This window comes from Acomys minous (assembly GCF_964271855.1).
Source record: "Acomys minous genome assembly, chromosome: 13".
NCBI classification, from domain to species: domain Eukaryota; kingdom Metazoa; phylum Chordata; class Mammalia; order Rodentia; family Muridae; genus Acomys; species Acomys minous.
Genome location: NC_140495.1, coordinates 9,358,824 through 9,386,646, shown reverse-complemented (window position 1 = coordinate 9,386,646; position 27,823 = coordinate 9,358,824). Strand labels below are relative to the sequence as shown.

The 27,823-nt window shown below is 50.4% G+C and overlaps 1 protein-coding gene across 1 annotated transcript in view; it reads right to left on the bottom strand.

Annotated features, from left to right (window-relative positions):
- Positions 1-577: 577 nt before the first annotated feature.
- GPD1L (glycerol-3-phosphate dehydrogenase 1 like) overlaps positions 578-27,823 on the bottom strand; it is a 40,017-nt gene continuing 12,771 nt past the window's right edge. The window contains exons 2-8 of the mRNA XM_084754549.1: positions 24,018-24,195; positions 20,449-20,589; positions 19,507-19,645; positions 15,242-15,354; positions 7,394-7,627; positions 6,093-6,199; positions 578-3,408 (exon numbers count right to left, since the gene is read on the bottom strand). Coding sequence (XP_084610675.1) covers positions 3,312-3,408; positions 6,093-6,199; positions 7,394-7,627; positions 15,242-15,354; positions 19,507-19,645; positions 20,449-20,589; positions 24,018-24,195 — 1,009 coding nt within the window. The 3' untranslated portion in view covers positions 578-3,311. The remainder of the gene's footprint in view (positions 3,409-6,092; positions 6,200-7,393; positions 7,628-15,241; positions 15,355-19,506; positions 19,646-20,448; positions 20,590-24,017; positions 24,196-27,823) is intronic.

Sequence of the window (27,823 nt, the reverse complement as noted above, 5' to 3'; positions counted from 1 at the left end):
ATAGCCTTGGCTGTCCTGGACTCACTTTGTAGACCAGGCTGGCCTCAAACTCACAGTGATCCCCCTGCTTCTACCTCCGAGTACTGGGACTAACGGGGTGCACACCACGCCCGGCTCCCAATTCAGATTTTTAAGAGAAGGCTGACCTATGGAAAACTATTAACTAAATGGAATATATAAAAGGGAGAGGAAGAAGTAGGGATGAAGGAAGGAAAATAGGGGGTTATGGAGGTGCTCAGTGGATCAAAGTGTTTGCTATACAAGCCCCGACAACCAGAGTTCAATCCCCAGCTCATGAGCGAAGGAGAGTTCCTTCTATAAGTTGGCCTTTGAGTTCCACATTCATTGTGTCACATGTGTGCCCATACCACACACACACATCATATAAACCACACACACACACACACACACACACACACACACACACACACACACTCACACTGAAAAGGAGGAAGAAGAAAATAGACACTCTCATGTACACACACATACATGAAGGCAAAACACCTATACACATAAAATACAATAATAAAATAACTTATAAACACAAAAAAGGAAAAGAAAAATAGGCTGCAGGGTATGGGTTTGAGAGGTTGTGTTTATTAAACCAAGCCTTTAAATTACACATCCACCTTCAGTCTGTAAACAAATACAGTACACACGGAAGCAAGAGGCAGAGAAACCCTTCTCACCACAGCACCCTCCTGAGGCCAGCTGTTAAAACACCAGCAGGCAGGCTCAGGTCCAGCCCTTCTCACCACAGCGCCCTCCTGAGGCCAGCTGTTAAAACACCAGCAGGCAGGCTCAGGTCCAGCCCTTCTCACCACAGCGCCCTCCTGAGGCCAGCTGCTGTTAAACACCAGCAGGCAGGCTCAGGTCCAGCCCTTCTCACCACAGCGCCCTCCTGAGGCCAGCTGTTAAAACACCAGCAGGCAGGCTCAGGTCCAGCCCACCGGTGGATTCCAGACACAGATGCATCCCAAACTGTGGTGGGGAAGGGAGTAGCAAGGCAAGAGTTTAGTTTTACATTCACAGATGGAGTGTCTAATCTAGGTGCCTCTGATCCTATTGCCACAGCTCGTAGGAAACATCAACCAGCAGGTGGTTACAAAAAATAGATAACTCACAGAGGAAAGCCTCTGGCTCTCAGAGCGCCTTTCCATCATGTGTGGATTACGATGAGCACGTCAGCTCAGGGAAGGAATGAGGGACCCAGAAGTGCAAGTCCAGAGAGGGTGGGCGTCAATGAGGATGCAAAACACAGGTGTTAGCTCCTCACCGTCCTACTTTGTAGACGCCACAGTAGCTTACAGCCCTTTGGATACCTTAAAAAGTAACTCTTCGTTACATATGTACAAATTTTTAAAAAGATTTATCAGAAGACAAGGAGAAAAAAAAAACCTGACATCATTACGAAACTGAAGTTTTTAGCTGGCTGTGCGTTTCCATAGGCTTTTAGGCTTTACAGCGCTCCCAAAGTCTTTTGGGGTAGTTTTTAAAAATTCCCATAAAAATTTATTTTACAATCATTTTCAGTTGTATAAGGGGTGTAGAGAGGGGCGGTGTATACCAAACCGAGCATGAGGGAGAGGAAGTGGAAAATCTCACAAGCTAAAAGCACATGACTGTATGACATTCATGCACTCTTCCCACTCTCGTGGGATGCTCGACTGTTAAATAAAGGTATCATTCCCATTGTAACCCTAGAATCCGAAGCATTCACTCCATATAGTGTGCGCATCAGTGAGGTTGACATCTGCTTGTCTGTACGTGACACCTGACGCTTCCTCAAAGATTCAGAAAGTTCGGAAACTGCAATCCCAGTTGGGTATGGCAGTCCCAGCTACTCAGGAGACAGGCAAGAAGTAGGCGACAAGTTCAAGGCCAACCCAGGCTGCATAGAACAGACTCTCACAGGTAGTTAGGGACGCTGATTTCTTGTGGAGAATGAGGGTGATTTCATTCTACAGCAGGATTCTCTAGAAATTTTGTCTAATAGTCTGTTTTTTTTTTTTGTTTGTTTGTTTTTAAAGTCTCTCATAGTCTAATGTATTTGGGACTTGTCAGCTTAGGAGTTCCAGTGAAGTTCTGAGCATCCAGGATACCCCTTTAAGGGAAGTGTGCGGAGGCACCTTTCCCAAACTCACCTGGCCATGTGAGGGTCCACCTGGCATAGGCAGAAGACCACAGGCCTCTTGTCCCCTATACAACATTGTTCAACAAAGGCTATGCTAAAGCAAGTGCTCTCATGCCACTGTAGTGAGCATCAGAAACTCATAGAAGGCATGTTGAAACACAGGGGACATTCTCAAGGCTTAGGAACCCTGCTGGATTGGGGACATCACTTGGAGTGGTGACTTTCCTGGAGACTCTTTGACACACAAATCCCCAAGGCAGGAAGCCCTCCTGTGGCCCCAGGAAAGGCTGCACATATCACTCCTACAAACAGTGAGCTGGAGGTCAGAGAGGCCTGGTGACATCCTAGCCGGACTCATGCTGGAGGGATGGAGGGATGTGAGCTAGGCTCCTGTCCACATCCCTGGGTGACCAGTACAGCTACGGCTTCTTACATGGGGAGTGACAGTGGCCCCTTTAAGAGACACTGGGCAAAAAAGTCCCATCTAGCAAAGGGCAAGTCGAAGTGTCTGTCCCCTGAAGGAAGCCACTGCAGGGATGTCTCCTTCCTCTGCCATTGCTGAGTCTCTATAAAAACCCATCCTAGCAGCTACTGAAGAGGAAAGAGGCAGGAAATGTGGGGTCTTTATCAAGAAGAAAACGTGTAAGTGGATTATCTAGTTAAAACACCGATTGATTGGTAAGCGATCAGCCCAAGGAGAAGCTCGTCCCACTGGCTCGGGAGATGCTGTTTAAAAGCAAAGTGTGGTGGTCAATTGTGCTGGACAATTGTTTCATAGGGGGAAAAAACCTTTTTTCCCTTCACTTGCATATAGAGGAGTCACATCCATAAAGTTCAGCTGAGTTAGTTCTAATCTCATAAGCTGCCCTGCAGGGGAATTTAATATGTGATCATTAAAATAGACACCTGATTTGGGTTCAGAGAAACAGCCACAGAACGATAAAGGTACACACCTGTATATATACACACACACAGACACACACTCACTCACACTCACTCATGTGTATGTGCGTAGCTGTTATCCAACACATCTTATCCAGGGAAGCGCCTCTCCCGGCACAGAAACCAAGCCGTAACAATCTGTATGTGTTGGGGATCGGAGCGCAGTTCAGCAAGGATCATTTTCACCGCCAAGCCCTGGTTTTCTGGCTGATCCCCGATGGCTGCCGGATTCCCTTCAGATGTGCTCTGGGTGGCTTTGCAGGCAGGACAGCATCTGTGTGACAGGCTTGCCTTCATAGCAGATCTGATACACCGCTGTGAAGAGAGGAAACCTAGAGGCGTGGGAAGGGGAAGAACACGTTAGGCTGCGCACTTTACCTCTGGGAGTGTGTGTGTGTGTGTGTGTGTGTGTGTGTGTGTGTGTGTGTGTGTGGTAACAGGTCCCCAGACCACAGGACAACTATGCCAGGATGGAAGTGCCATTCAGGCCTTCTAACCAGGATACAGGCAGCATCACCGGCCAACCAGAACAAAGGCCTAATCCTTCAAAGTCCATAGTTCTGGGAAAGTCCTCAAGTGCACTAACCTTGCCTTTTTGCTTCTGTAGTTGCATTTCTGGCTAATTGTTCTTGCTAACTGAGGTGTGTCAACCCAGGATGTAGTTTTTGTGGTTAAAGGCTCACCCTGAGAAAGGCTCAGGGCGGCACTAGGATCCTGACACCCAGTGCAGTTGATGGCTGGCTCATAAGGACTTCCTACTTGCTCACACGCATGTCTGAGCAGTGCCACATGTACCTGCGGGTACTGTGTACATGTGCGTGCAGAGGCCAGAAGGCAGCCTCAGGTGTTGGAACCTTCCCACCCTTCAGTCTGCTTAGCTATTTCAGACAGGGTCTCATTATTGTAGCCATGGCTGTCCTGAAGCTCACTACTTACAGAGACTCCTGCTCCTGACTTCCGCAATATTGGCATTAAAGGTGTGAGCCACCATGCCTGGTCTGCTTTTTGTGTGAAAAAGGGTCTCATGGCCCCTGCATGCGGCTTCCTGAGTGGAGGGGCCAGCACCTGTACTAGAGTAATCATGGCTGGGAAAGCCACTGTAGCCATCTGCCTCTCTCCAGTCTCTGGCAGCTAGGTCCCCCCCTCTCTTTATGGTGTATTTTTAAAAGATTTCTTTCTTTATTATTATGTATACAGTGCTCTGTCTGCATATGTACACCTGCAGGCCAGAAGAGGGCATCAGATCACTTTACAGATGGTTGTGAGCCACCATGTGGTTGCTGGGAATTGAACTTAGGACCTCTGGAAGAGGTCCAGCCCTAGGTTCCCCCTCTAGAATTAGGGGGTGGCTAAGGGTACATGCCACTGTGCTCTGGGCTTAAGTGTACCCCACCATGTTCTAAGGGATTGATCCTTGCTTTTTAGCACTACTGGAAGGTGCTGGAACCTTGAGGACATAGGACCTGGGGAGAAGAAGTGAGGCCTTTGGGAGTCTGGTCCATTGAATGAGATGCTGGGAGCCTTCTTGGCTCTCTGATTCCTGAGCACCATAAACAGACCTCCTCTGCTATGCGCTGTGGTGAAGCACAGCATCTGCAGTGATGTACTGCAGCATCCCAAGCCCAAAGCAACGGCGCCAAAAACTGTGGGCCGAAGAGACCTTTCTCTCCTCTTAGGCTAGCTTCAGATGCTGACAGTGGATTCCTGGTCCTCCTGCCTTGGCCTGTCTCAGTGCTAAGGTTATAGGCATGCACCACCACGCCTATCTCACTCCCCCCACCCTTTTAAAACACATGGTCTGTAGCTAAGGCTGACTGGGAACTCTCTTTGTAGCCTAAGCTAGCCTCAATTTCCCCAATGCTGGGAATTTCAGGCATGAGCCACCACACTCAGCTCATGATAATATCGCTTCATAAAACCTAAAGGTAGCTGGGTGTGGTGGCACAGAGTTTAAGTCCCAGCAGTTGGGAGGGAAAAGCAGGCAGATTTCTGTAAGCTCAAGGACAGCCTTGAGTGTCAGGCCAACCAGGGCTGTGTTGCGAGACCCTGTTTCAAAACCAAACCAACCCCAAAGGTCACTCCTGTAGAACAAACTACAACCTAGTAGGTGTGTCTACAGCCCCTTAGCATGGCTATGAATGTAGCCCTACACAAGAAATTATAAACTGGGGGCTGGAGAGATGGCTCAGTGGTTAAGAGCACTTGCTACTCTTCCAGAGGTCCTGAGTTCAATTCCGGGCACCCACACAGTATCTCACAACTGTCTGTAACTACAACTCCAGTTCCAGAGGATGCAACACCCTCTCACAGACACATGCAGGCAAAACACCAATGCAAATAAATAAATAATTTTTAAAAATTATAAACCGACTTAAAATATTAAGACTTTTTGTAGGTTTTTTTTTTTTTTGCTACTTAACTACATGGTTCTCAAGTGTGAACCTTGTAGATGACAATGTCATGTCTCAATGTGAAAAGGCCGCGCATACTTGACTACATTTCACACTCCATACCATACTTTATCTATAGAATTAAGCCCTTCTCAATGAAATTGAAATTGGTTTTGTGTACATAGAGATTTCCCACCCGATATATTCACATCACATAAAGATCTAAGCAGATCTGGTCACATCCTAGGTAAACTGGCTGGCCGCCCTCATCCGCCCACGCTCTCTGAGGACGGGCATCCCGCACACACGGCAGTCCGCCCACGCTCTCCGTGGACGGGCATCCCGCACGCACGGCAGTCCGCCCACGCTCTCCGAGGACGGGCATCCCGCACGCACGGCAGTCCGCCCACGCTCTCCGAGGACGGGCATCCCGCACGCACGGCAGTCCGCCCACGCTCTCCGAGGACGGGCATCCCGCACGCACGGCAGTCCGCCCACGCTCTCCGAGGACGGGCATCCCGCACGCACGGCAGTCCGCCCACGCTCTCTGAGGACGGGCATCCCGCACGCACGGCAGTCTGCCCACGCTCTCTGAGGATGGGCATCCCACACGGGAGGGGACTCACTTGTCCAGCAGCCCCTTCTGGTTGAGGATGCGGTACACCTCAGCAGAGGTCTGAGGTCCCTGAAGCTTCTGCCCATTGAGCAGCTCCTTCTCCAGCTCTTCGATGGTCTGAGAAGCAAAGGGTAGAGAAAGCATCCGCTTAGAATTGTTCCTCTCAAGAGAGGCAGAGCAGAGAGCTGAGCTGCCATGTCTCTAGTCAGGGGAAGACAAGGACATTTCATAAGGAAAGATGAAACCAGGAAATTCGCAGACAAATGGGAACAGAAAGTGTTACATTAAAATGAGGTCACCCGGGCTCAGAAAGACAAACAGTGCATAAGTTGTCCTAAGTGTGTGTGTGTGTGTGTGTGTGTGTGTGTGTGCGTGTGTGCATAGGCCATAAGTTGATGTTGTGTGTCTTCTCAGCTACTTCCCACCTTCCTCTCTGAACCTGGAGCTCATCAACTTAGCCGGGCTTGCCGAGCAGGAAGCCCCAGGGCACCTCCAGCACTGACTTTACAGGTTCACATGGCTGCACCCAGCTTTTTGTTTTGTTTTTGAGACAGGGTTTCTTTGTGTAACAGCCCTGGTTGTCCTAGACACGCTTTGTAGACTAGGCTGGCCTCGAACCTGCAGAGATCCGTCTGTCTCTGCCTCCCAAGAGCTGGAATTAAAGGCGTGCGCCACCACTGACTGACTGGCAATATGCAGCCGGCTTTTTATGTGGGTGCTGGTGATCCAGTCTGAGGTCTTCATGTTTGTGTGGCTGAGCCTCCTACTGTCTAGTTTTTATATCTGTGTATCTGTGTTGAAGTGGGGCGGGCAGAGGCTAGAGACTAGAAAGGGGAAAAGGGGGAGAGCACAGATAGGAGGGGGGATTCCAGCGGTAGAAGGGCACAGTGGGGGGGGGAGTGGGGGGGGTGGGAGAGGGGAGTTGAGAGGCAGAGGGATCGAGGGAGGAGCAACCTAAATGAAACATTATAGAAATGCTGTCACAAGCCTGTTACTTTGTATGCCCATAGGAAGGAAGAAAGGAAGGAAGGAAGAAAGAAGGAAGGAAGGAAGGAAGGAAGGAAGGAAGGAAGAAGGAAGGAAGGAAGGAAGGAAAGAAAGAAAGAAAGAAAGAAAGAAAGAAAGAAAGAAAAGATAATGGCATTTAAGGGCCAGAGCAGTCAGGTGAGCCCAGTCAGGGCATACAGAACAGGTGCCAATGTTACAGGAAATCTCTGCGGGAACAGGCCTCTTTTCCTGTGGCTGGGGGCGGGGGTGGGGTGGGGGTGGGGGGTCTCAGGACTAGGTGGAGCAGGTTGGGTTTCAGGGTACCTTCCCCGTCCTGGCGAAGGCCTCTGCCACCTTGCGGTTCCGCCCTCCATAGCAGGTGGTGATGAGGTCAGCTACCCCGCAGCTCTCCAGGAAGGTGGCCGTGGACACCTGACCCTTACAAAAGATCTTGGCGAAGGCGATCATTTCCATGAGGCCGAGGCGGATGACAGCTGCCTTGGTGTTGTCCCCACAGCGGAGGCCATCGCAGAAGCCGGCTCCCACGGCAACAATGTTCTGCAGAGAACACAAAGCAGGGGCCACTATGGTCAAAGGACCAGATGTGGATCAGTGTGGGACGTGGGGGTGAGTGTGTGGAGCACCAGCTGACAGCAGTCCTCAGGTGTATTCGCTCTGGACAAACTAGTTTGTCTTTTAAGGTTTATGTTTTATTTTGTTTTTTAAACCAAAGCTGAGTGCTAGGCTGGGCTTGGTGCCCCACCACTTTAGTCACAGAATTCAGGAGGCAGAGGCAGGTGGATTGCTGCAATTCTGAGGCCAGCCCACTTTACACAGTGAGTTCCAGTCCAGTCAGAGCTACATACCCTGCCTCAAACAAGCACTCCACCAGCACAGTGCTTGCTTTACAAACAAACACAGGGATATGAGTTTGATCTAAAAGAATCCATGCTTTTGAGAAAGCCCCAAGCCAGGTGTGGTGGTGCACACCTATAGTACCAGCACTCAAGGAGGCAGAAGCAGGTGGATCTCTGTGAGTTCGAGGCCAGCCTGGTCTACAAAGTGAGTCCAGGACAGCCAAGGCTACACAGAGAAACCCTGTCTCGAATTCCCCCTGCTCCCCAAAAAAGCCTTCAAACTGAAACCCACCGCAATGCAAACTGACAGGAAAAAGGGTAAACGGGAATATAGATAGCAGCTAATGTGTCACTGTGAGCACCTGGTTCCTGTCCGTTGGTGACCACATGTGGCCAGTTCTCTTGGGTATGCTCTAGGAGCTCGCTTGCTGGGCCACATGCAACTACAGTTCCAGCCATTTAGTTTATTTAAATATCTCCAAATGAATATTCATGGGATAGCCACTCTTTGTATTGTATTGCATCTGCTCACTGTGCACAGGCAAATTAGATATGGGGCTCCCCTTCCACAGGGGCTAATCTGGCATAGAGGATACCAACCCAGGGCCTGTTTGTCAGCATGCTCTAAGGGAGCCTGTCCACACCACCACCTGATGGCAGACGGAAGGATGAGACAATCTCCGTGGACTAGAGACCTAAAGCACTTTCTATCTAGTCCTTGCAGAAAATGCTTGCCAGTCAAAACTGGGACAATAAAATGTGTGTGCAAATGACAGCCCCCTTCTTTCTGGAGGTCCAGCAGCCCACCTGATTCTTCTGGAGGCTATGTCTTGATGGACTTGACCTCCCAGGATGCTGCCTGAACTGTGGGCTCACCAAGACAAGGTGCCACATTCTGCATGCAGCTTGGCCTGTGTCAGGGAACTTGACTAAAGAGTCTAGGAAGGCCAAGGTTAGACCCACGCTCAGGGCACTAAGCTGAGCCGCCTTGGTGTGTGCCGTATCTGTTCCATCCAGTGCAGTGGCCCCTCGTGGCTACTAAGCTACTGCAAGGTCCAGCTTGGATGAGCAGGCTAACAGCTCTCTGAGACTTAGTGGGGACTGTTTGAACCTCTCGGCTGTTTCCTGGACTGTGTCTGTGTCAGTCATTCTAAATGGTGACATGATAAACCAATCCTAGGAAGTATGTGTGACGGAATTGTACAAGGAACTTTTATTCTCTGGCTCAGCTGTTGTCTGGGAGGTTTAGTGCCTCCATCTGCTAACCTAGGCCTAGTCCTGGAAGCTTCTAGCCTCCATGAAATCTAACCTAGGCCTAGAATGTTTTCAGCCTCTGAGACTTACTGCTTATTGAGCTCACCCTTACTTGTTCTTTCTGAGCTCTGGGCTGGCTGGTTCAGCTCAGCTGTTCTGGCTCAAACTCTTCTCCCAGCTGACTTACTTAATCTGTCTTCTCTCTGTGCCTGGAGTTGCTCTACTTGGTCCCAAACTAACTCAACAATCTGCTCTAATCTTCTGGCTTCTCATTGTCTGGCTCGTTCCATCTTTACCTGAGTTCTCTCTCTGCAGCCCGTCTCTCTATCACTGTCCTGCTATAACCACCTCCTCTCTCTGCAAATTGCCCCTAAAGTAGCTTCCCTTTCCTCTCACTTCTCATGAGTTGGGCGTATCCTGTTCTGTCAAATCTATAATTCGTCACCTTCTCTGCCACTCAATTAGACATCACTTTCAAACATGGGTGCTTCCTTCTACAAACTAACTTCACCTTCGTTTGGGATTAAAGGCATGTATCACGATGCCTGGAGCTAAGCTTCTCTTTACCTGATACTTGCTCTATACCAGGCTGGCCTTGAACTCAGATCTGTTTGCCTCTGACTCCTGGATTAAAGGCCTGTTGGTATTCCAACTGGATCACATAGACCTAGAAAGTCTTTGGATGTGACCTCTTGCCTGAACAGCCATGTTCTGAATTAACATTCCTCTACACTGAGTGGGGGTGGAGGCAGGCTCTTTCCTGCTGCAGAGGTTCCTGCAGATGAAGGTGGGGCCACACCAGGTCCTCTGCAGTCACAAATCTGTGCCTTGGTCTTATATTCCTATGCCCTGGCTGAGAGGAGACTCACCCCTGAGGGCCCACCCTCAGACATGATGTATGCCCCATGGGTCACTTATTCCAAAGCCTAGGACACTTGTCCTCTTTCCTTTTAGGTTGGAGAGGCTTCCTCACTCCCCTGCAATTCCGTGTCATAGGAACATGCCTCCATGGCTTCTCAGAGAGTCAAAGGGCAGGTGGGGGCGGGGCAACACCAATAGCAACAGCTCACCTTAGCTACAGTGCAAGTACAAGGCCCTGTTGCAAAAACTAAGAATAAAATACATTTGCTCCTCACAAGATTCTCACACGGTGGCACCTTTATTATGCTCAGTGAAGGGTGAGGAAGCCAGGCACACAGCAAGCCGCTTGCCAGGAGACACACCATGCCTGCAGGCCCAGCGAGCCAAAGACACAGAGAGGCCCCCTCAGAGTCCAAGCAAGAGCTTTCTCACTGGAAGAGCTGGCACGCTCAACTGCAAAGACTTGGCAGGAGTTCTCTGTCAACTGGCTAAGCAGGGCAGCCTGAGCAGACCTCACGCTCTGGCCCAGCTCTTCCCCGGCGGCGGCAGCGGGGCCTTGGGGTCTGGACTGCCTCAAAGCTTCCAGGAGTCACTGACTTCCCCACCAGGGGCGCTTGTGCAGGCCACTTCTAACAGGACCCTGGACCCCACCCAGCTGGCACTTGTTTGACCGTACTTCAACAGACTGCTCAACTACCAAAGTTTTCATTATCCCCTCTGCTCACGCAAATCTGCTCTATGCTAAACATACCATGGTTTTCAGAAGACAGGTGTGTTAAAACCTTCCCCAGGTCCCAGGTTGGAGCAGGGCCCAGGAGCAGCCCTCCACCCGAGTGGCAGTTTCTTCAGTGGTGCCTTAGGCCAGGTGGACAGGGCTCATTTCTGCTCTTACTCTCCCACAGATGACAGAGCTGGAGCTGGGGCGTAGACCTGCTCATAGGATACTTGCCTAGCATGTGTAAAGCCCTGTGGTTCAACCCCATCATGACCCAGGCATGGTCTGCATACCTCCAATCCCAGTGGAGTCAGGAGGTCAAAGTTCAAGGTGAGGGAGGGAGGCTCAGTGGTTAGGAGCATTCATTGGCTGTCCTTCCAGAAGGCCTGGGTTCAGTTTCCAGCACCCATATGGTGGCTCACAACTGTCTATAACTCCACTGCACATGTGGTGTACAGACAAGGCTATGGGTAAGCAACCAAACACCTAAAAATGAAAAGAGGGTAGTGCTGGGTGTGGTGGCAGCTGCCTTTAATCCCTACACTGGGAAGGTCCATATGGAGTTCCAGCCAGTCAAGGTTACACAGCCAGTCAAGACAGTGTCTTAAAAGTGACTAAATAGGCCGGGTGTGGTGGCGCACACCTTTAATCCCAGCACTTGGAAGGCAGAGGCAGGTGTATCTCCGTGAGTTCGAGGCCAGCCTGGTCTACAAAGCAGAGTCCAGGGAAACCAGGGCTACATAGAGACACCCTGTCTCAAAAACAAAACAAAACAAAGTGAATAAATAAAGATGCTTGGAAGTGGCCTGTGGACACTTTTGGTGGTGCAGTCTCAGCATAGTCATCTTCACCTGTGCTTATGGCTACATTTGGCAGTATAAACTAATCCTATTTGGTTTTTTTTGTTTTTTGTTTTTTTCCAAGACAGGGTTTCTCTGCATAGCCTTGGTTGTCCTAGACTCACTTTGTAGACCAGGCTGGCCTCAAACTCACAGAGATCCGCCTGCCTCTGCCTCCCGAGTGCTAGGCTTACAGTGCTCCTATTTGTATTTTTAGGTGGTGTGTGTGTGGTTTGTGTGTGTGTGTGTGTGTGTGTGTGTGTGTAACATGTTAAAAAGAAGTACGAGAGTCCTGGGGCGATGGCTCAGTGGCTAAAGTGCCTGCAGCGCGAACACAAACAACACTCAGGAAAAAGCAGATATTTGGGGATGGGATAAGTGGACCGACCCCTGGAGCTCCTAGGCCAGCCAGGCTAGGCAGACTGAGGCTCCGTGAGGGACGCTTCCCAGAAGGCTTGGAGAAGACACCTGATAGCGACCTTAGGACTCCATGTGTCCATATGTGCTCAGGCGCGCACGCCTGTAAACACATCGCAAACGTGTTCGTTCACAGGAGATACACAAATTAGATTCCAACTGAAATCTTCAAACACTAACGTAAGTTCTTGAGTGTTAATGGAATAAAAAGAAAGCCAACACCTCTGCCGAAGGCCTCTGTTGTTTTTCTTACTCTGTTCTGTGTCTAGAGCCCCAGCTGTCCTGTAATGAGGTCACAGCCAAGCCACATGGGCTGGTGTCACCAGTGGCAAGCTGGCCCAGCAGCGTCAGAGTATCACTAGTTTTCTAGTATGAGAGTCTGGGCCTTGGCCCTTCTGTCAAAGGGGAAGAGCACCCACGCAGGACTGTGAGGCAGAGGTGGGGACAGAGAAAGGACACTCAGATCATTTACTTTGGACTCTTATCTCCTTATGTGTGGGACGGGATGCTATAGCCTGACTCAACTAACAGTGAAAAGTCCCTGTTTCTCAGTTTCTGACATCTCCAGTCTAGGGCACAGTATGGACAGCCCCAGGGAAGGATAGCAAGGGACCCGGGTCCCCTTCCACCTCCACTCACCTCTCTCACTTCCTGTCCTGAAACACACACAAATGCAACCACAGGTGCCCTGCCAGGAGCACACTCTCTCATTAACAGATGCTTTCTAGAACCATCCATCTAGAATCCTCTCACCCAGCACCTTTTGTTCTGAGTGAGATTTCACATCATCTCCCCACTGGTTACCCAAAATATCCAGTCACTTAAAAACAGCGTTGTGTAGCATATGGCTAACGCTGAGCAACTAGGCGGTCCTGGTGTCCCCAGCTGTTGAGTGGTCATTAGTTTAATAGACGACTATACAGCCATAAACATCTCACCAAACTCAAGCCAGGAAAGGCAGTGCCTCCATGAGCGTGGAAAAGAGGCCTGCCGGCACATAACTGGAAAAGCGCTCCCCCCAAACACGCACACAAGCGGATGCACATTGCCTGGCCGACCAAGTCTTTAGCTGGTTCCAAGTCTCTAAACGTGCATTGTATTGTGTGACTGCGCAGTGTTCATTTTTTAAAAAAGTAGTTTTAAATCCTGACTAGAAAAAAGGATGTAGACTTCCTGAGAGGGGGGTAGACGTTCTTCTTCCAGCTTCCACGCTCACCTTGGCAAGTCTCCCTGGAAACCGGCAGCTGGATGCCAGCCGCCTGGTGCGCTTCCAGCTGTTCCAACTGCACAAGCGGTTTTGGTTTAAACAGGTATTTACGTAGAGAGGTCAAGGGGGAAGGGAGGCTGGCTTCCAACTCCCTACTAGCCAAGGATGCCCTTGAACTTACGATCCTCCTGTGCCACCTGCCCAGGCCTGACTTACAGGTGGCCTCCATCTTGTCTGGTATATGTGGTGCTGGGATCGAATCCAGGACTTCCTGCGTGCTGAGCAAGCCTTTCAATAACCTGATTCAGTTTTTTCTCCATTGCTCTGTTTCCTTGTTTTTCACTGCACAGAATCCTCAGACCTGCTCTGCTGACAGGACAGAGTTCTCCTTGGCAGATGCAAGTTGCCTCCTGCACACTTGGGGTTAGAGGCCGATTGACCAAGTAATTAAATTTGTTGTGATTTTTTTTGTCTCCTGACAATCCCTGGTCACCGGCCAGTCGAAACTGCTTCTTTTCACTCTAGGGAACAAAGATAAACTATTCTTTGAAAAAAAAAAACCCTCTTGTCAGCAGGAGACAACTCTTCCAAGTGAAAAACAATAAGAAACCAGTAGAAGGGAGTGAGAGGAAACAAATTCTCACTCAAGATAACATCTGGGTGAGGAGGGAAAATGGTCAGACACAGAGAAGCCAAACACAAGGGCTGCCAGGCCTGCACCTCCGAGAACAAGGGGTTGGGGCTGGAGACACAGGCAGGGTTCAGAGCACTGGCTGCTTCTGCAGAGGACCTGGGGTCCAGTCCCAGCCCACAGGAAGCAGCTCACAGCCTTCTGTACTCCAATTCCAAGGCAACCAATGTCCTCTTCTGGCCACGAGGGCACTATATGTGTGTGGTACACAGACAAACACACACACACACACACACACACACACACACACACACACACACAGGTAAAATGGGGACTGGAGAGGTTGCTCAGTGGTTAAGAGCACTTGCTGTTCTTCCAAAGGACCGGAGTTCGATTCCCAGCACCCATGTCAGGTGGCTCACAACCACCTGGAACTCTAGCTCTGAGGGATCCAGTGCCTTCATCTGGCTTCTGTGAGCATCTGCACACATGAGCCCTGTACTCATACTGACACACACACAAGTGAGAATGAAACCTTATAAATAAATAGCAAATTTTCAGGGGAAAAAAAAACGCCTACACTTTGGGGCTAAAGAGATGATGGCTCAGCGCTTTAGAGCAGCGGTTACTCTATCTAGCACAGGGCCTGGCTTCAGTTCCCAGCGCCCACATGACAACTCACAAGCACCTAACTCCAGGTCCAGGAGGGCCGACACCCTCCTCTGACCTCTCTAGGCAAGCAAAACATGCACGTGCACACACACAAATAATCTAAAGCAGTTTAAAAAAATTACAACTCACTGATACTTATAAAAATAAAAGTACGAGCTGGGCGTGGTGGCGCACGCCTTTAATCCCAGCACTCGGGAGGCAGAGGCGGGCGGATCGCTGTGAGTTCGAGGCCAGCCTGGTCTACAAAGTGAGTCCAGGACAGCCAAGGCTACAGAGAGACCCTGTCTCGAAAAACCAAAAAAAAAAAATAAATAAATAAATAAATAAAAATAAAAGTACTAAGACTAGGCTCCCCCCTCCCCCCATGTACGAATGAGGAAAACGAGGAAGCTTAGGACAAGGCTTGCTCTTTTTCACAGGAACCTGTGGCTAGAGCACGGAGCATGGCTGGGGAGATAGACGGCTCAGGGGAGAGGCATTTGTCAGGCAAACCTGACCACCTGAATTTAAACCTCAGAACCCAGGTAAAACCAGACACAGCTGTAAACTGGCAGGGTGAAGAATGCAGAACCCCTGGAAGGCTGTGGGCCAGCTAGCTTGGTACCCACAGGCGAACACCAATCAAAACACAGAGCCCGCCCTTCACCTTAGACGGCTAACACTGACTGGCCCAGCCCGAGCACCTCTGCCCCTGCGTGGGATCCCAAGGCTGACTTTACCTTAAGAGCACCGCAGAGCTCCACAGTGTCGGCATCGTCTACCACGGTGATTCGGAAGTTGGGCGTCTGCAGCAGTTCTTTGAAGAGAAGGCCGTTCTGCATTACTTTGCTGCCTGTAGGAGGGTTAGGAGAGCGGGTTTAGTGACGTCCCCTGTGTGAGGAGGGTTAGGAGAGCGGGTTTAGTGACGTCCCCTGTGTGAGGAGGGTTAGGAGAGCGGGTTTAGTGACGTCCCCTGTGTGAGGAGGGTTAGGAGAGCGGGTTTAGTGACGTCCCCTGTGTGAGGAGGGTTAGGAGAGCGGGTTTAGTGACGTCCCCTGTGTGAGGAGGGTTAGGAGAGCGGGTTTAGTGACCTCTCCTTGTGTGAGGAGGGTTAGGAGAGCGGGTTTAGTGACCTCTCCTTGTGTGAGGAGGGTTAGAAGGGTGGATATTAGTGACGTCCCCAGTGTCTGCTTTTATTACAATAGTAACATGGACTCTGCACACACACACACACACACACACACACACACACACACACACACACACCTACACACACAGGGTTGGGGGTTGAGGGGCACCTAGCAGCCCTGGACACAAAACCACAGCTCTCACTGTGAAGTGAATGAGTTTCAGATGAGAGGAACACAGATCCGGCTACCCCAGATACCGTGCCCCACCACGCTGTAGTCTCCTGAGCCTTTTATAGTTCCAGAAGGTCAGGACTCAAAGCAGAGAACAGATGCACTGGTTGCTCACAACAGTGGGAAAAGCTGTTACAGGTCTTGAGTGCCCTGTGGTGACATCCTTAGCTTCTGGGCTGGTAGATGCCAGTGGTCTGTGAAGTTGATGCATCTCAAAAGACTTTACTTGGTAGTCACAGGGTGTTAGGGCAGACACACAGGTGGTTAACACATGACTATAAAGGGGCTAAAGATAGACCAAGAGAATTTGGGTTTGTAAAACCCCTACCCTCCACACTAAGTCTAATCGGATAAATTCATCTTGCAGAACCTGACACAGGTGTGGCTTTTAGGGTAAACCTCAGTTCGGATAGCAGAAAGAGGAAGTAAAGATGGACCTTGCCTAGCACTTGGGAGGTTCAGGCAGAGAGTTCCAGGAGCTCAAGGCCTGGCTACAGCACATGACACCCTGTCTCAGAAATCAGAAACAACCAAGGGCTGGCGAGGTGGTGAGGTGGGTAGAGGCGACTGTTGTAAAAGTCAGGGGACTTAAGCCAGGCGGCGGTGGTGCACATCTTTAATCCCAGAGGCAGGCGGATGTCTGTGAGTTTGAGGCCAGCCTGGTCTACAGAGTGAGTTTCAGGACAGCCAGGGCTAGAACAGAGAAACTGTATCTTGGAAAACAAAAACAAAAAGCCAGGTGACTTGAGTTCCATCTGCAGAACCCACGTAAAGGTGGAAGGAGAGCTGGGTGTGGTGGCGCACGCCTTTAATCCCAGCACTCAGGAGGCAGAGGCGGGCAGATCGCTGTGAGTTCAAGGTCAGCCTGGTCTACAAAGCGAGTCCAGGACAGCCAAGGCTACACAGAGAGACCCTGTCTTGAAACCTGCCTCCCCCCCCAAAAAAAAATTGGAAGGAGAGAACCAGCTACAGAGCTGACCTCTGACCTCCCTGTGTATGCTTGATGCAAGTACCCACCCTACACAATAATAATTAATTTTGAAAAAAAAGAAAATTCAATCATTTCATAATACCAGAAACATCTTTAACTTAGTAAACATGAAAAGTTCTTCTCAAAATGGAATGTAAGCTCTACTGTGCTTTAGAGTCGGTTGTCATAAGTGCTGTGGGACAGGCATGCAGTTGGAGGACTTGTCTTGGCCGTGGCCGTGTCACCTCCTCTGCAGAAGGCTGGGCTGTGCTCCTTGGCTTTCATAAACTCAACTATGTCTATTCTTTTTTGTGTGTTTTAGACACTTTGATTAAACAGTAGAATCAGTCTGTGCTGACGTGCCTTGACTCCCTGTAGTCTGGAGGCCGAGGTGGATGGACTTGTGTGAGTTTGAGGGCGGTCAACACTATACAGTGAGACATTGCCACAAAAAATGAAATAAGCCAAAGCATCAGAAATCAATCCTGGTGGTGTATATGTTGCATGTAACCCTAGGCTCTGTGAGGCAAGAGCCACGAGCTCCAGGTTAGCCTGGGCTACATGGGGAAACTGATTTCAGAAATACCAAACACAACAATAGCAACAAAGAGAAAACAAACCAAAGCCAAACCTTACCCATAATGCCTGGTGTGAAATCTGCTCTGGCTGGTGGGATGCAGGCGAGTTAGGCAAATCTCTCCCCACGTTCTAAACTCAGGACTTTAAGGCTTTCTAGGTAAATCCTGGCCACAAGGCAGCAGCAAGCCCCAGAAAGCCCCAGAAAGCCCCAGAGGACTCTAGCCCCAGGCTCTGCCTGTCTCCAGGTGGGAGGCCAGCTGTTGCCAGGCTTGTCAGCACATGCCACCACCCCCGGGAGCTTTAAAAACACCACTAACCAGGCCAAGGCCCAGATCTAGTAAAGCACAGCCCTGGAGTGCAGCTGGGTTTTGAGGTTCCCTAGGTGATTTGGATAGAGACCAAGTTTGTAGATCTCTGATTTAACCTCCCCCAGCTTCCTCCTGAGAAAAAAAATACTGGGCCCTCCAGGATGGCTGCAAAGTTAAGTAAGAATCAGAAAGAAAACAGCCTTGGTGGCACACACAGCACTCAGGAGGCAGAGGCAGGTGGATCCCTGTGAGTTCGAGGCTAGCCTGGTCTACAGAGCGAGTCCAGAACAGGGATACACACAGAGAAACCATGCCTCAAAAAACCAGAATGTGTGAATGTGAATGTGAGTGTGATTGTATGTGTTTTGTCTGTGCAAGGTGTTTACCTGTGTGTGTGGAGGTGGCCACTCTCTTGTGCCCCCGCCCCCATCCCATATTATTTTTCAGATCACCTATATGTCAGGAACAACATTAGGTATCTAGGGTGTGTGGCCCTTGCAGGGTTTTGTAAACACTGGTTTTGTAAAATCAGGAGCACGAAAGGCATGTTCACCACAAGGGGGCAGCAGCACACATCCTGACAACATTTCCATCGCTGCTCTAATTATGCAGATTTTCCCCTCCATAGAGTTCACTCCTGACTTTATGTGGGGTGGTCCTTAGTGTCAGCAATCCAGAGACCTGCAAGCGGGGACGCAGCCCAGTGGCTGAACACTTACTGAGGCCCTGAATTTAACTCCCAGCACCCACATCAGGTGGTTTACAACTGCCCCTCAATCCAGCTCCAGGGGCCTCCTTCACCTCTGGCTTCTAGGGGCAGCTGCATTACGTGCATGCCACATATATAGAGATACAATTCATCTTTAAAGGAGTGGAGACCAGAAGTCAGTATTGGGCATCTTCCTCAGTAATTCTCCACATTATTATTGTTGTTGTTGTTGTTATTTATTTATTTGGTTCTTCGAGACAAGGTTTCTTTGTGTAGCCCTGGCTGTCCTGGGCTCACTTTGTAGACCAGCCTGGCCTCATAGTGATCCACCTGCCTCTGCCTCCCAAGTGCTGGGATTAAAGGCGCGTGCCAGCTCACAGTATTATGTTTTTAAGATGTATTTGCTTTACTTAAAATTTTTATTTTTATTTTTTATTTATGTGCATTGGTGCTTAGCCTGCCTGTATGTCTGTGTGAGGGTGTCAGCTCTCGGAGTTATAGACGGTTGTGAGCTGTCATGTGGGTGCTGGGAATTGAACTCGGGTCTTCTTGGAAAAGCAGTCATTGCCCTTAACCACCGAGCGCTCTCTCTAGTGCCTATTTGCTTTATTTATAAACGTGTATGGGTGTTTTGCCTACATGTCTGTATGTGTGCCATGTATGTACCTCGTGCGCACAGAGGCCAGAATAGGGCACTGGATTCCCTGGAACTGAACTTACAGGCATTTCTGAACCTCCATGTAGATGTTGGGAATTAAACTTGACTCTTCTAACCAGAGCACCGGTGCTGAGCCATCTCCAGCCGCTCCAGCTCACTGATTGGCTAGGCTGGTTGGTCAGCAAGCCCTGACTTCCAGCTTTCTATGTAGCCAAGGCTGGCCTTGAACTCCTAATTCTCCTGCCTCCTCTACCTGTTAGGATACTGAGATCACAGGCCTGAGTTCATAGGTAGAGCGCGTGTGTGGCACATGTGAGGCCCTGAGCACCGGAACAGGGAAGAGCCACGTGGGGGCTGGGGAACACGCAGGAGTGGTACCGGCTCAGCAGCCAGCACTGGCCGGGCCCTCCGCAGCCTCACCGATGGTTGTCTCACAGAACTTCTCCGCAGCCACCTCACTGGCAATGTTGGCCCCCATCAGCACACTGATGTCGATTCCCATCTTCTCTCTGATGATGTCGGAGATGAGCTTCAGGCCCTCAGGGCCCTCGTCTATGCCCTGGAAGGGTTCAGAGGAGTCAGGAGGGACCAGCAAATCAGAGGCACGGTGACTCACACCTGTGACTCACACCTGTGATCCAGCCGAGCCAGGAGGAGGGCACTGAGTTCAAGGCCAGCCTTGGCCACATAGAAAGCTGGAAGTCAGCCTGGGCTACACAGTGAGACTGTCCCTACCAAACACACACAAAAGAATGGAATGAAACCCTGTTTCAAAAAAAAAAAAAAAACTAAACTAAAAACAGCCAGGCAGTGGTGGTGCACACCTTTAATCCCAGCACTCTGGAGGCAGAGGCAGGTGGATCTCTGAGAGTTGGAGGCCAGCCTGGTCTACAAGCTTGAAAAATAACAACAATAAAACACAACAACAACAACAACAACAAAAAGGGGACAAGGGGGCTGGAACTATATCTCAGTGCTAGAGTACTTGCCAGGCACGCACAAGGCGATGGACTCAGCACCAAAACACAAGACAAAATAAAGATGCAGCAAGCCGACGGATGCGGGCACTCCAGTCTCTGCTCCGTGATCTGCTGAGATGTCCGCTAGCAGCTCCATTATGCTGCTGCCTCTATGCAGCTGCCCACAGCCCTGGAGTAACCAGGGTCCTGGACCTGCCCTTTAGTCTGCTCTGCAGGAACCATGGTCCTGGACCTGCTTTTAGTCTGCTCTGCAGGAACCAGGGTCCTGGACCTGCCCTTTAGTCTGCTCTGCAGGAACCAGGGTCCTGGACCTGCCTTTAGTCGGCTCTGCAGGAACCAGGGTCCTGGACCTGCCTTTACTCTGCCCCACTCGTATAGTTACCTTGATGAGGGTGATGCCCAGGGCCTTCTTGGGCACCCTGCCCGTGATCTCATCACAGATCTTGTGAATGAACTGGTGAGGGATGACGAACACCAGCAGGTCTGCATCCTGCACAGCCTCGCTGAGACTCGGGACAGCGACCTGCAACAAAGCAGGGACACAGACAAACGCTGCAGGAATCCCATCAGTCCACACCCCGGCCCCTCAGAACACACACTGCCATGAGGTACTGCAGAAATCTACCCAGTCCACACCCCGCCCTTCAGAATGCACACTGCCATGAGGTACCGCCACCCCACCCCCATTCTTTCTAGGAAAAGGATCCTGACATGGCCTTTTAGTTAATTATTGTTAATTTGTAAAAATTATATCTTCATTTTATTTATTTATTATGGTGTGTGTGTGTGTGTGTGTCTGTGCTGGGGCATGCATGTGGAGGTCAGAGGTCAGCTCGCTCTCTCCTCTGTGTTGGTCCTGGAGATGGAACTCAGGTCATGAGGCTTGGGTACAGAGGCATGAAGCCACTGAGCCATCTCACCAGCCCTGTTGTTCTTATTACTGCTCTTTGAACCAGGATTTCCCTTCATTACCCAGGCTGCCCCGAAAGTCACTATGTAGCCCAGCCTCTCCTTCCGCCTCCCTCTGGCAGCCTCTCTTTAATCCAGGACACCAAGATGCTTAGGCAGAAGGCTCAGGAATCCAAGGCTATCTTGGCCACACAGCACGCTGGAGGACAGCCTGGCCTACACAGCACGCTGGAGGACAGCCTGGCCTACACAGCACGCTGGAGGACAGCCTGGCCTACACAGCACGCTGGAGGACAGCCTGGCCTACACAGCACGCTGGAGGACAGCCTGGCCTACACAGCACGCTGGAGGAAAGCCTGGCCTACACAAGGCTTTCTCAAGAGGCCAAAAAACCAAACCAAAAGCCCACTCACGTGCAGACGTGCAGATTTTGACCTTAAGGAGAACGATGTTTTAAAAAGCCTGGCAGAGCTCAGCAGGCAAAGATGAGGGAGACAATGAGAAGTAATCAAAGAAGTAATCAGTGAGTGGCTCCCGTGTCACATTGGGGCCAGCTGAACCCAGAGTGCCACAGAAGAGCCCTCACCCCAAATGTGAGCTCCTGGTGAAGAGCAAGAAAGCCAGACTGGCCGGTGGTGGTGGTGGTGTCGGCGGCGGCGGTGCACACCTTTAATCCCAGCACTCAGAGGCAGAGGCAGGCGGATCACTGTGAGTTCGAGGCCAGCCTGGTCTACAAAATGAGTCCAGGACAGCCAAGACTACACAGAGAGACCCTGTCTTGAAAAAACAAACAAACAAACAAAAGAAAGCCAGATTGACCACTGCTCTTGCAAGGACAGGAAGTAATCAGTGTCCTCTACTTTCAGGTCAAGGGAAACCACACACTCAAACCTGCCGGCTTTTCGTGAGCCAGAGGTGGATACAGTAGTCAGAAATGGTGGTCACTGCCACAGGAGGCTCCTGAGTGGGGGCCTCGGGCAGGGGTGGTGGCAGCGGTTTAGGACCCATGCAGAGTAGACACAGCCGCACTGACAGACATGCACGGCCATGCTGGCCTGGGAATGAGTCTCAGTTCATAGAGAGCCTTCTCAGCATGCATGAAACCCTGAGTTAGAACCCCAGAACCACAAATGGGGGGTGGAGGGGGGGTGGGTGGCTGGATGGGGAGGTGGAGGCAGGAAGATCAGGAGTTCCGTCATCCTTAGCTATGTACCAAATACAGGCCACCCTGGAACGGGACATGGGATGGCGTCAAAGGGTGCTCGAGAGATGGTTCAGCAGCTAAAAGTTTCTGCTGCTCTTGCAGAGGACCAGGGTTCGATTCCCAGCACCCACACAGTGGCTCACGACTATAACTAAAGTTCCAGGGGCTCATGGCCCTCCTCAGACCTCCCCTGGCCCAGGCATGCATGTGGTGCAGACACAGGCGAAACAGCCACACATAAAATCTTATTTAACGATTTTAATTAAGGGCTGGGTGTGGTGGCGCACTCCTTTAATGCTAGCACTCGGGAAGTAGAGGCAGGTGGATCTCTGTGAGTTTGAGGCCAGCCTGGTCTACGAATTGAGTCTAGGACAGCCAGGGCTGTTACACAGAGAAGCCCTGTCTTGAAAAACAAACAAACAAACAAACAAACAAACAAGCAAACCCTATCTAAAAAACCAAAACTAAAACCAAACCAAAACCTCAAACTTTCAATTAAAAGGAAATTTAGTTAAAATAAGCAGTAAAAAATAAATAGCAGTCAATCCTGTGTCTGCATCTCCTTCTTTAGGTAATTATAGAAGCTCGGGGAGGGAGGGCCGTCCATGTGTTGTGACCTTGGGGTTCCCCTAGGTATAGATGGCCCCCCGGGACACTCTCCAGAACGGAGGTCACATAAGTGACCACTCCAGAGGGCAAATGTGCAAGGCCTGAGGCATCCACAGAGCCCTGAGTGCCTGTGGGCTTCTCCTCCTGTCTGCGTGCAGCCTGGGAGGAGGTGGTCAGTGGGGAGGCCCAGCTGACATGATGGTGGCAGGTGCTTCCCCTGGCGGGCACAGGCTCTTGCTTCTTAGAGCCACCTGGCAGATTCATATTCCCCGACATTAAGCTGCCTGGCCCCAGGGCACAGATTTATAACCTCAGCTCCTCAAGGGCCTGAGGGAGGAGGATCACAAGTTCAAGGCCTGCCTGGGCAACTGAGGGAGATAATGGCTCAAAAAGGGAAAGCACCACAGTAGGTACTCTGGGTACCCAGACAGTCAGAAGCAGAAAGCCCGAGTTACAGGCATGGGGCAGATGGAGGGAGCAAGTCCCTGTGACCAGCACAAAGAAAGGAGCATGGCAGTGAGGCATGTGGCCCTCAGAGGGGACGGAGGCAGCCTGGGTCTCACAGACCCTATCTTAGCCTCCTAACTCCCCTGCCCCAGGAAGCAGGTGTGAGGTCCTGGGTTCGAGTCTCACACTGCATGGCCTAAACGCTGTAGTGAAAGCAGGAGAGCTGGAAGTTCAGCGTCATGTGTGCTTGAGGCCAGCCTGGGCTACATGCATGCAGCTCTGTCTTGGGGGAAGAGGGAAGACCTAAAGACTCAAAAGAATATCAAATTAACCAACAAAACAGTCAGTGGGGAGGGCTCTAATCCAATATGGTTGTTGTCCTTGTAAGAGACAGTAGTAGTGAGGGTGGGAGGGGTGGCTAGGTGGTTAAGAGAGCTTGCCGCTCTCCCAAGAGGGCCAGAGTTCGGTTCCTAGCATCGACACTGGGCAGATCACAACTTCCTGTAATTCCAGCTCCGAGAAATCCATTCTCTGTCTCTGTCTCCATCTCTCTCTCTCACACACATTTTTAAGAGATAGTAACAATAGTTTCCATAGAAGAAACACAGACCATGCCTCAGAGAACAAACCAACCTGAATCTAAGAGAACCAGAGCCAATCAGCAACAATAGAGACACGTGGGAAAGTGGCGGTCACTTTGCCACATCCAGGCCACCCAGAGAATCACAGCCTGGAGAATGAACCAAATTTCACCCCCCACCCCAGACCCCAGCAAGTCTTACGACATTTTCTGGCAGCTTGTGTCCGGGGAGATATTTCACGTTTTCGTGGTCGTTGTTGATGATGTCTGTCAGCTTCCTCCCATTCACCGTCTCTTCGAAGACCCACATCTTAACTGTGGAGGCAAACTTCTGCAGGTTCTTCACGTTATTGCCAATGATTTTTGCAACAGCTGATCCCCTGTAATGAGAACACAGGAGGAGGGAAAATTAAGCTCGCTTGAGAAGAGAAAAACCATTTGACTAACATGCAGAAGTCTTGTGTTTTGATTTTGAGACTGCACGAGTCAGCTCAGGTGACAGGCACGTCAGACTCCAGCCTCTGAAAACTCAGTTCTCACAGGAAATGCCCCCTCAGCCCTCAGGAAAATGACAGCATTTTGTACAAATGTTTAAAAATAAATCAGGATGGGGCTGGAGAGATGGCTCAGAGGTTAAGAGCACTGCCTGCTCTTCTAAAGGTCCTGAGTTCAATTCCCAGCAACCACATGGTGGCTCACAACCATCTACAATGACATCTGGTTCCCTCTTCTGGCCTGCAGGTGTTACATGCGGGCAGATCACTGTATACATAATAAATAAATCTGCACAAACCAAGCATGGTGGCACAGGCTGTGATCTCCTCACTTAGAACATAGAGTTAGGACAGCCAGATGTGGTGGCGCACGCCTGTAATCCTAGCGCTCTGAGAAGCAGATGTAGGTACATCTCTGTGAGTTCGAGGCCAGCCTGGTCTACAAGGTGAGTCCAGGACAGCCAAAGCTACACAGAGAAACCCTGTCACAAAACAAAACAAAACAGAAAGAGCTAGGAAGACCAGAATTTCAGGCTCATTTTTAGCTACACAGAGAGCTGAGGGCAGCCTGGGAGATAGGAGACCCTGTCTCAAAAACAAGACACTCTTTGGATCTAGAAAAATCAGCCTTCCTGGCACAGTGTCGTAAGAGGAATAGAAATCCCAGAAAAATACAGAAAGCACTAGAGGGGTTAGAGCTTGTAAGGAGGTCTCGCTGTATCTCAGGCCACTGGGAGATTAACCGCGGCAGGGCCACGGCAGCCTGAGAATGCAGCCGCCTCCACTAGAGGAAACAGGGCATAGGGTAGGTCCCCATCACTCCGCACCCACACCTGATCCAGGATGCCCTCCTCTGCTTTGCTATTCAGCGGTCAAGTTCTGAAAATGGATCCTAATAGTTGGCACGGGCCTCAGGTGGCCCAGGCTGTGGCAGAGCTGCTGGTCCTGGCTCTGAAGCCTCATTGTAGCAGGCTGTGGTGGGCACCTGGTCTCAGCTGAGCCAAGGGCTTCTGTGGAGTCTGACCAGAGAAACTGCTGCTTAGAGAACATCCTTGGTGCGTGCTCAGGTGTAAGAATGGGGTAAAGAAAGTAGGTGTGGTAGTCTCGCTCTGAACCCCAGCATTTAGAAAACGGAGTCAGAGGATGTATGTCTCAAAAAACAAAAAACAAAAAACAAAAAAACAAAAAACAAACAAACAAACAAAAAAAAAACAAACAAACCCCAAGAACAACAAAACAAGCAAAAGTGAACAACACTCAGAAGCCCAAGGAGTCCACCATTTCAAAAATGTGTGTGCAAGCAGTGCTGTTGCTGAGAGACAGGCAGTAGGTGGGCAGAGGTCCGACTCAGCTACTCGGAACTTACCTGGGAAGGGGCTGAGCAGCTTCCCAGGAAAGTTCTGGAACCAAAGCCACTCCAGAGTGTTTGTTTAGAGGGGTGGGATTCAATTCCCCATGCAGGAGTTAACTTAAACCTTAGGTCTCAAAACATACACCAACAGTTCAACCAACTCTGCAATGCTGTGCAAATGAAATCTGATTCCAGCACTCAGAGCTGGAGCTAGGGGGAAATCAGGCACTGAGGTCATCCTCAGCCACATAGGGAGTTGGAGGCTAGCCTGGGCTACAAGAGATGAGTTCTTCTCCTCCTCCTCCTCCTCCTCCTCCTCCTCTTCTTCCTCCTCTTCCTCCTCCTCTTCATTTTTCTCTCTCTTTTTTTTTGGGGGGGGGCAAGAAGGTTTCTCTATGTAATAGCCTTGGCTGTCCTGGACTCACTTTGTAGACCAGGCTAGCCTCAAACTCACAGAGATCCTTCTGCCTCTGCCTCCCAGACTTCTTTTAAAAAACAAAAAACAAAGCCTGTTTGTGGTGGTGCACATCTGTAATCCCAGCACTTGGGAGGCAGAGGCAGGTGGATCGCTGTGAGTTTGAGGCCAGCCTGGTCTACAAAGTAAATGCAGAATGGCCAAGGCTACACAGAGAAACCCTGTCTAGAAAAAACAAAAAACAAATGGGAGACAGAGGCAGGAGGGTGTCTGTGAGGTCTAGACTAGCCAGGGATACACAGCAAGACCCTTTCTGCTTTCTTTGTTTCTTTCTTCTTTCTTTTAGGTTTTTCAAGACATGGTTTCTCTGTGTGTCCCTGGCTATCCTAAAGCTTTCTTTATAGATCAGGCTGGCCTCAAAATCAGAGATCCACCTGCCTCTGCTTCCTGAATGTTGGGATTAAAGGTATATGCCGCCACCACCAGGCTGTGAGGCCCCTTTTTTCTCCCCCCTCCCACTCAGACAGGGTTTCTCCATGCAGCCCTGGCTGTCCTTGAACGTTCTTTGTAGACAAGGCTGGCCTCAAACTCACAGAGATCCACCTGCCTGCACCCCCCCAAAACCCCAATACATCCAATCCAATACTAAAAAAAAAACCTCAGCCAATCAAATAAATAAGTGGGTGCTGGAGAAATAGCCCAGTAGTTAGAGCACTGGCTGCTCTTGCAGAGGACCCAGGTTCACTTCCTAGCACTCATATGGTGACTCACAATCATGCGTAGCTGCAGTTGCAGGGAAATCTGTGATGCTCTCTTCTGAATCTGAGGGTACTTGGCACACATGTGGTGCAGGTATGCATGCAGGGAAAATACCCATATGTAAGATAAAAATTACAAAAAAAATTAGGGAGATGGGTGGGTTTTTTATATATAGCCTCAATCTTTATACCAGTCCATAGGAGAGACACATTGTCCCCACTTCACAGATGAAAAAATGGAAGCTACGAGAGTACAGTGTGACCCATAGTGACCCTGAGAGCACCAAGAGGCAGGAGTTCAAGCCCAGCTCTGTTTCCCCCAGAGCCCTTTCCTGTTAATCCTATTTGCCCTGGTCTTAAGTGGAACTGCTTCCCACAATACAGGCGTGGGCCCCAGCTGTGTGCAGGGAGTGCAAGGGAGGGGAGGGCACAGGTCTGCGCCCTCCCGGAGCCTGGACACTGGGAAATGGACAAGGGTGATGTCCCAGTGCGGTGGTTGTTGCGGGAGCCTTTCCCTGAGGAGATCCAGTCAGCTGCTCCCCGCCCACAGGACCCCAGTGACAAACCAAAGCAGGTTCCAAAGCCTGGGACCAAGGAGCTTCTCAGGCTCCTTCACAGAGCATGAGTGATGGGCTAAATATGGAGCATGGGCAGCCCAAAAGCAGTTGCCTCAAAGTCTCACCCCTGTGTGGATGACAGACTCCCCCACTGCTGACAGACGAACCTCCCACTTGGTAAACCTTCCAGCCTCTAATACTGTCTCCCTGAGACCAGGGCAAATGGGATTGGGCGGGGAAAAGGCTCTTGGGGAACAGATCTGAGCTAGAACTCTGACCTCTTGGTACGCACAGGGTGTGGGGTGGGGCTGGGGGATGGCTCAGCAGGTACAAGTGCTCGCCGTGCAAGCCTGATGGTGTGAGTTTGAGCTCCAGAACCCATAATGCAAAGAGAAACCCAACTCCTGAAAGCTGTCTTTTAACCTCTACATGG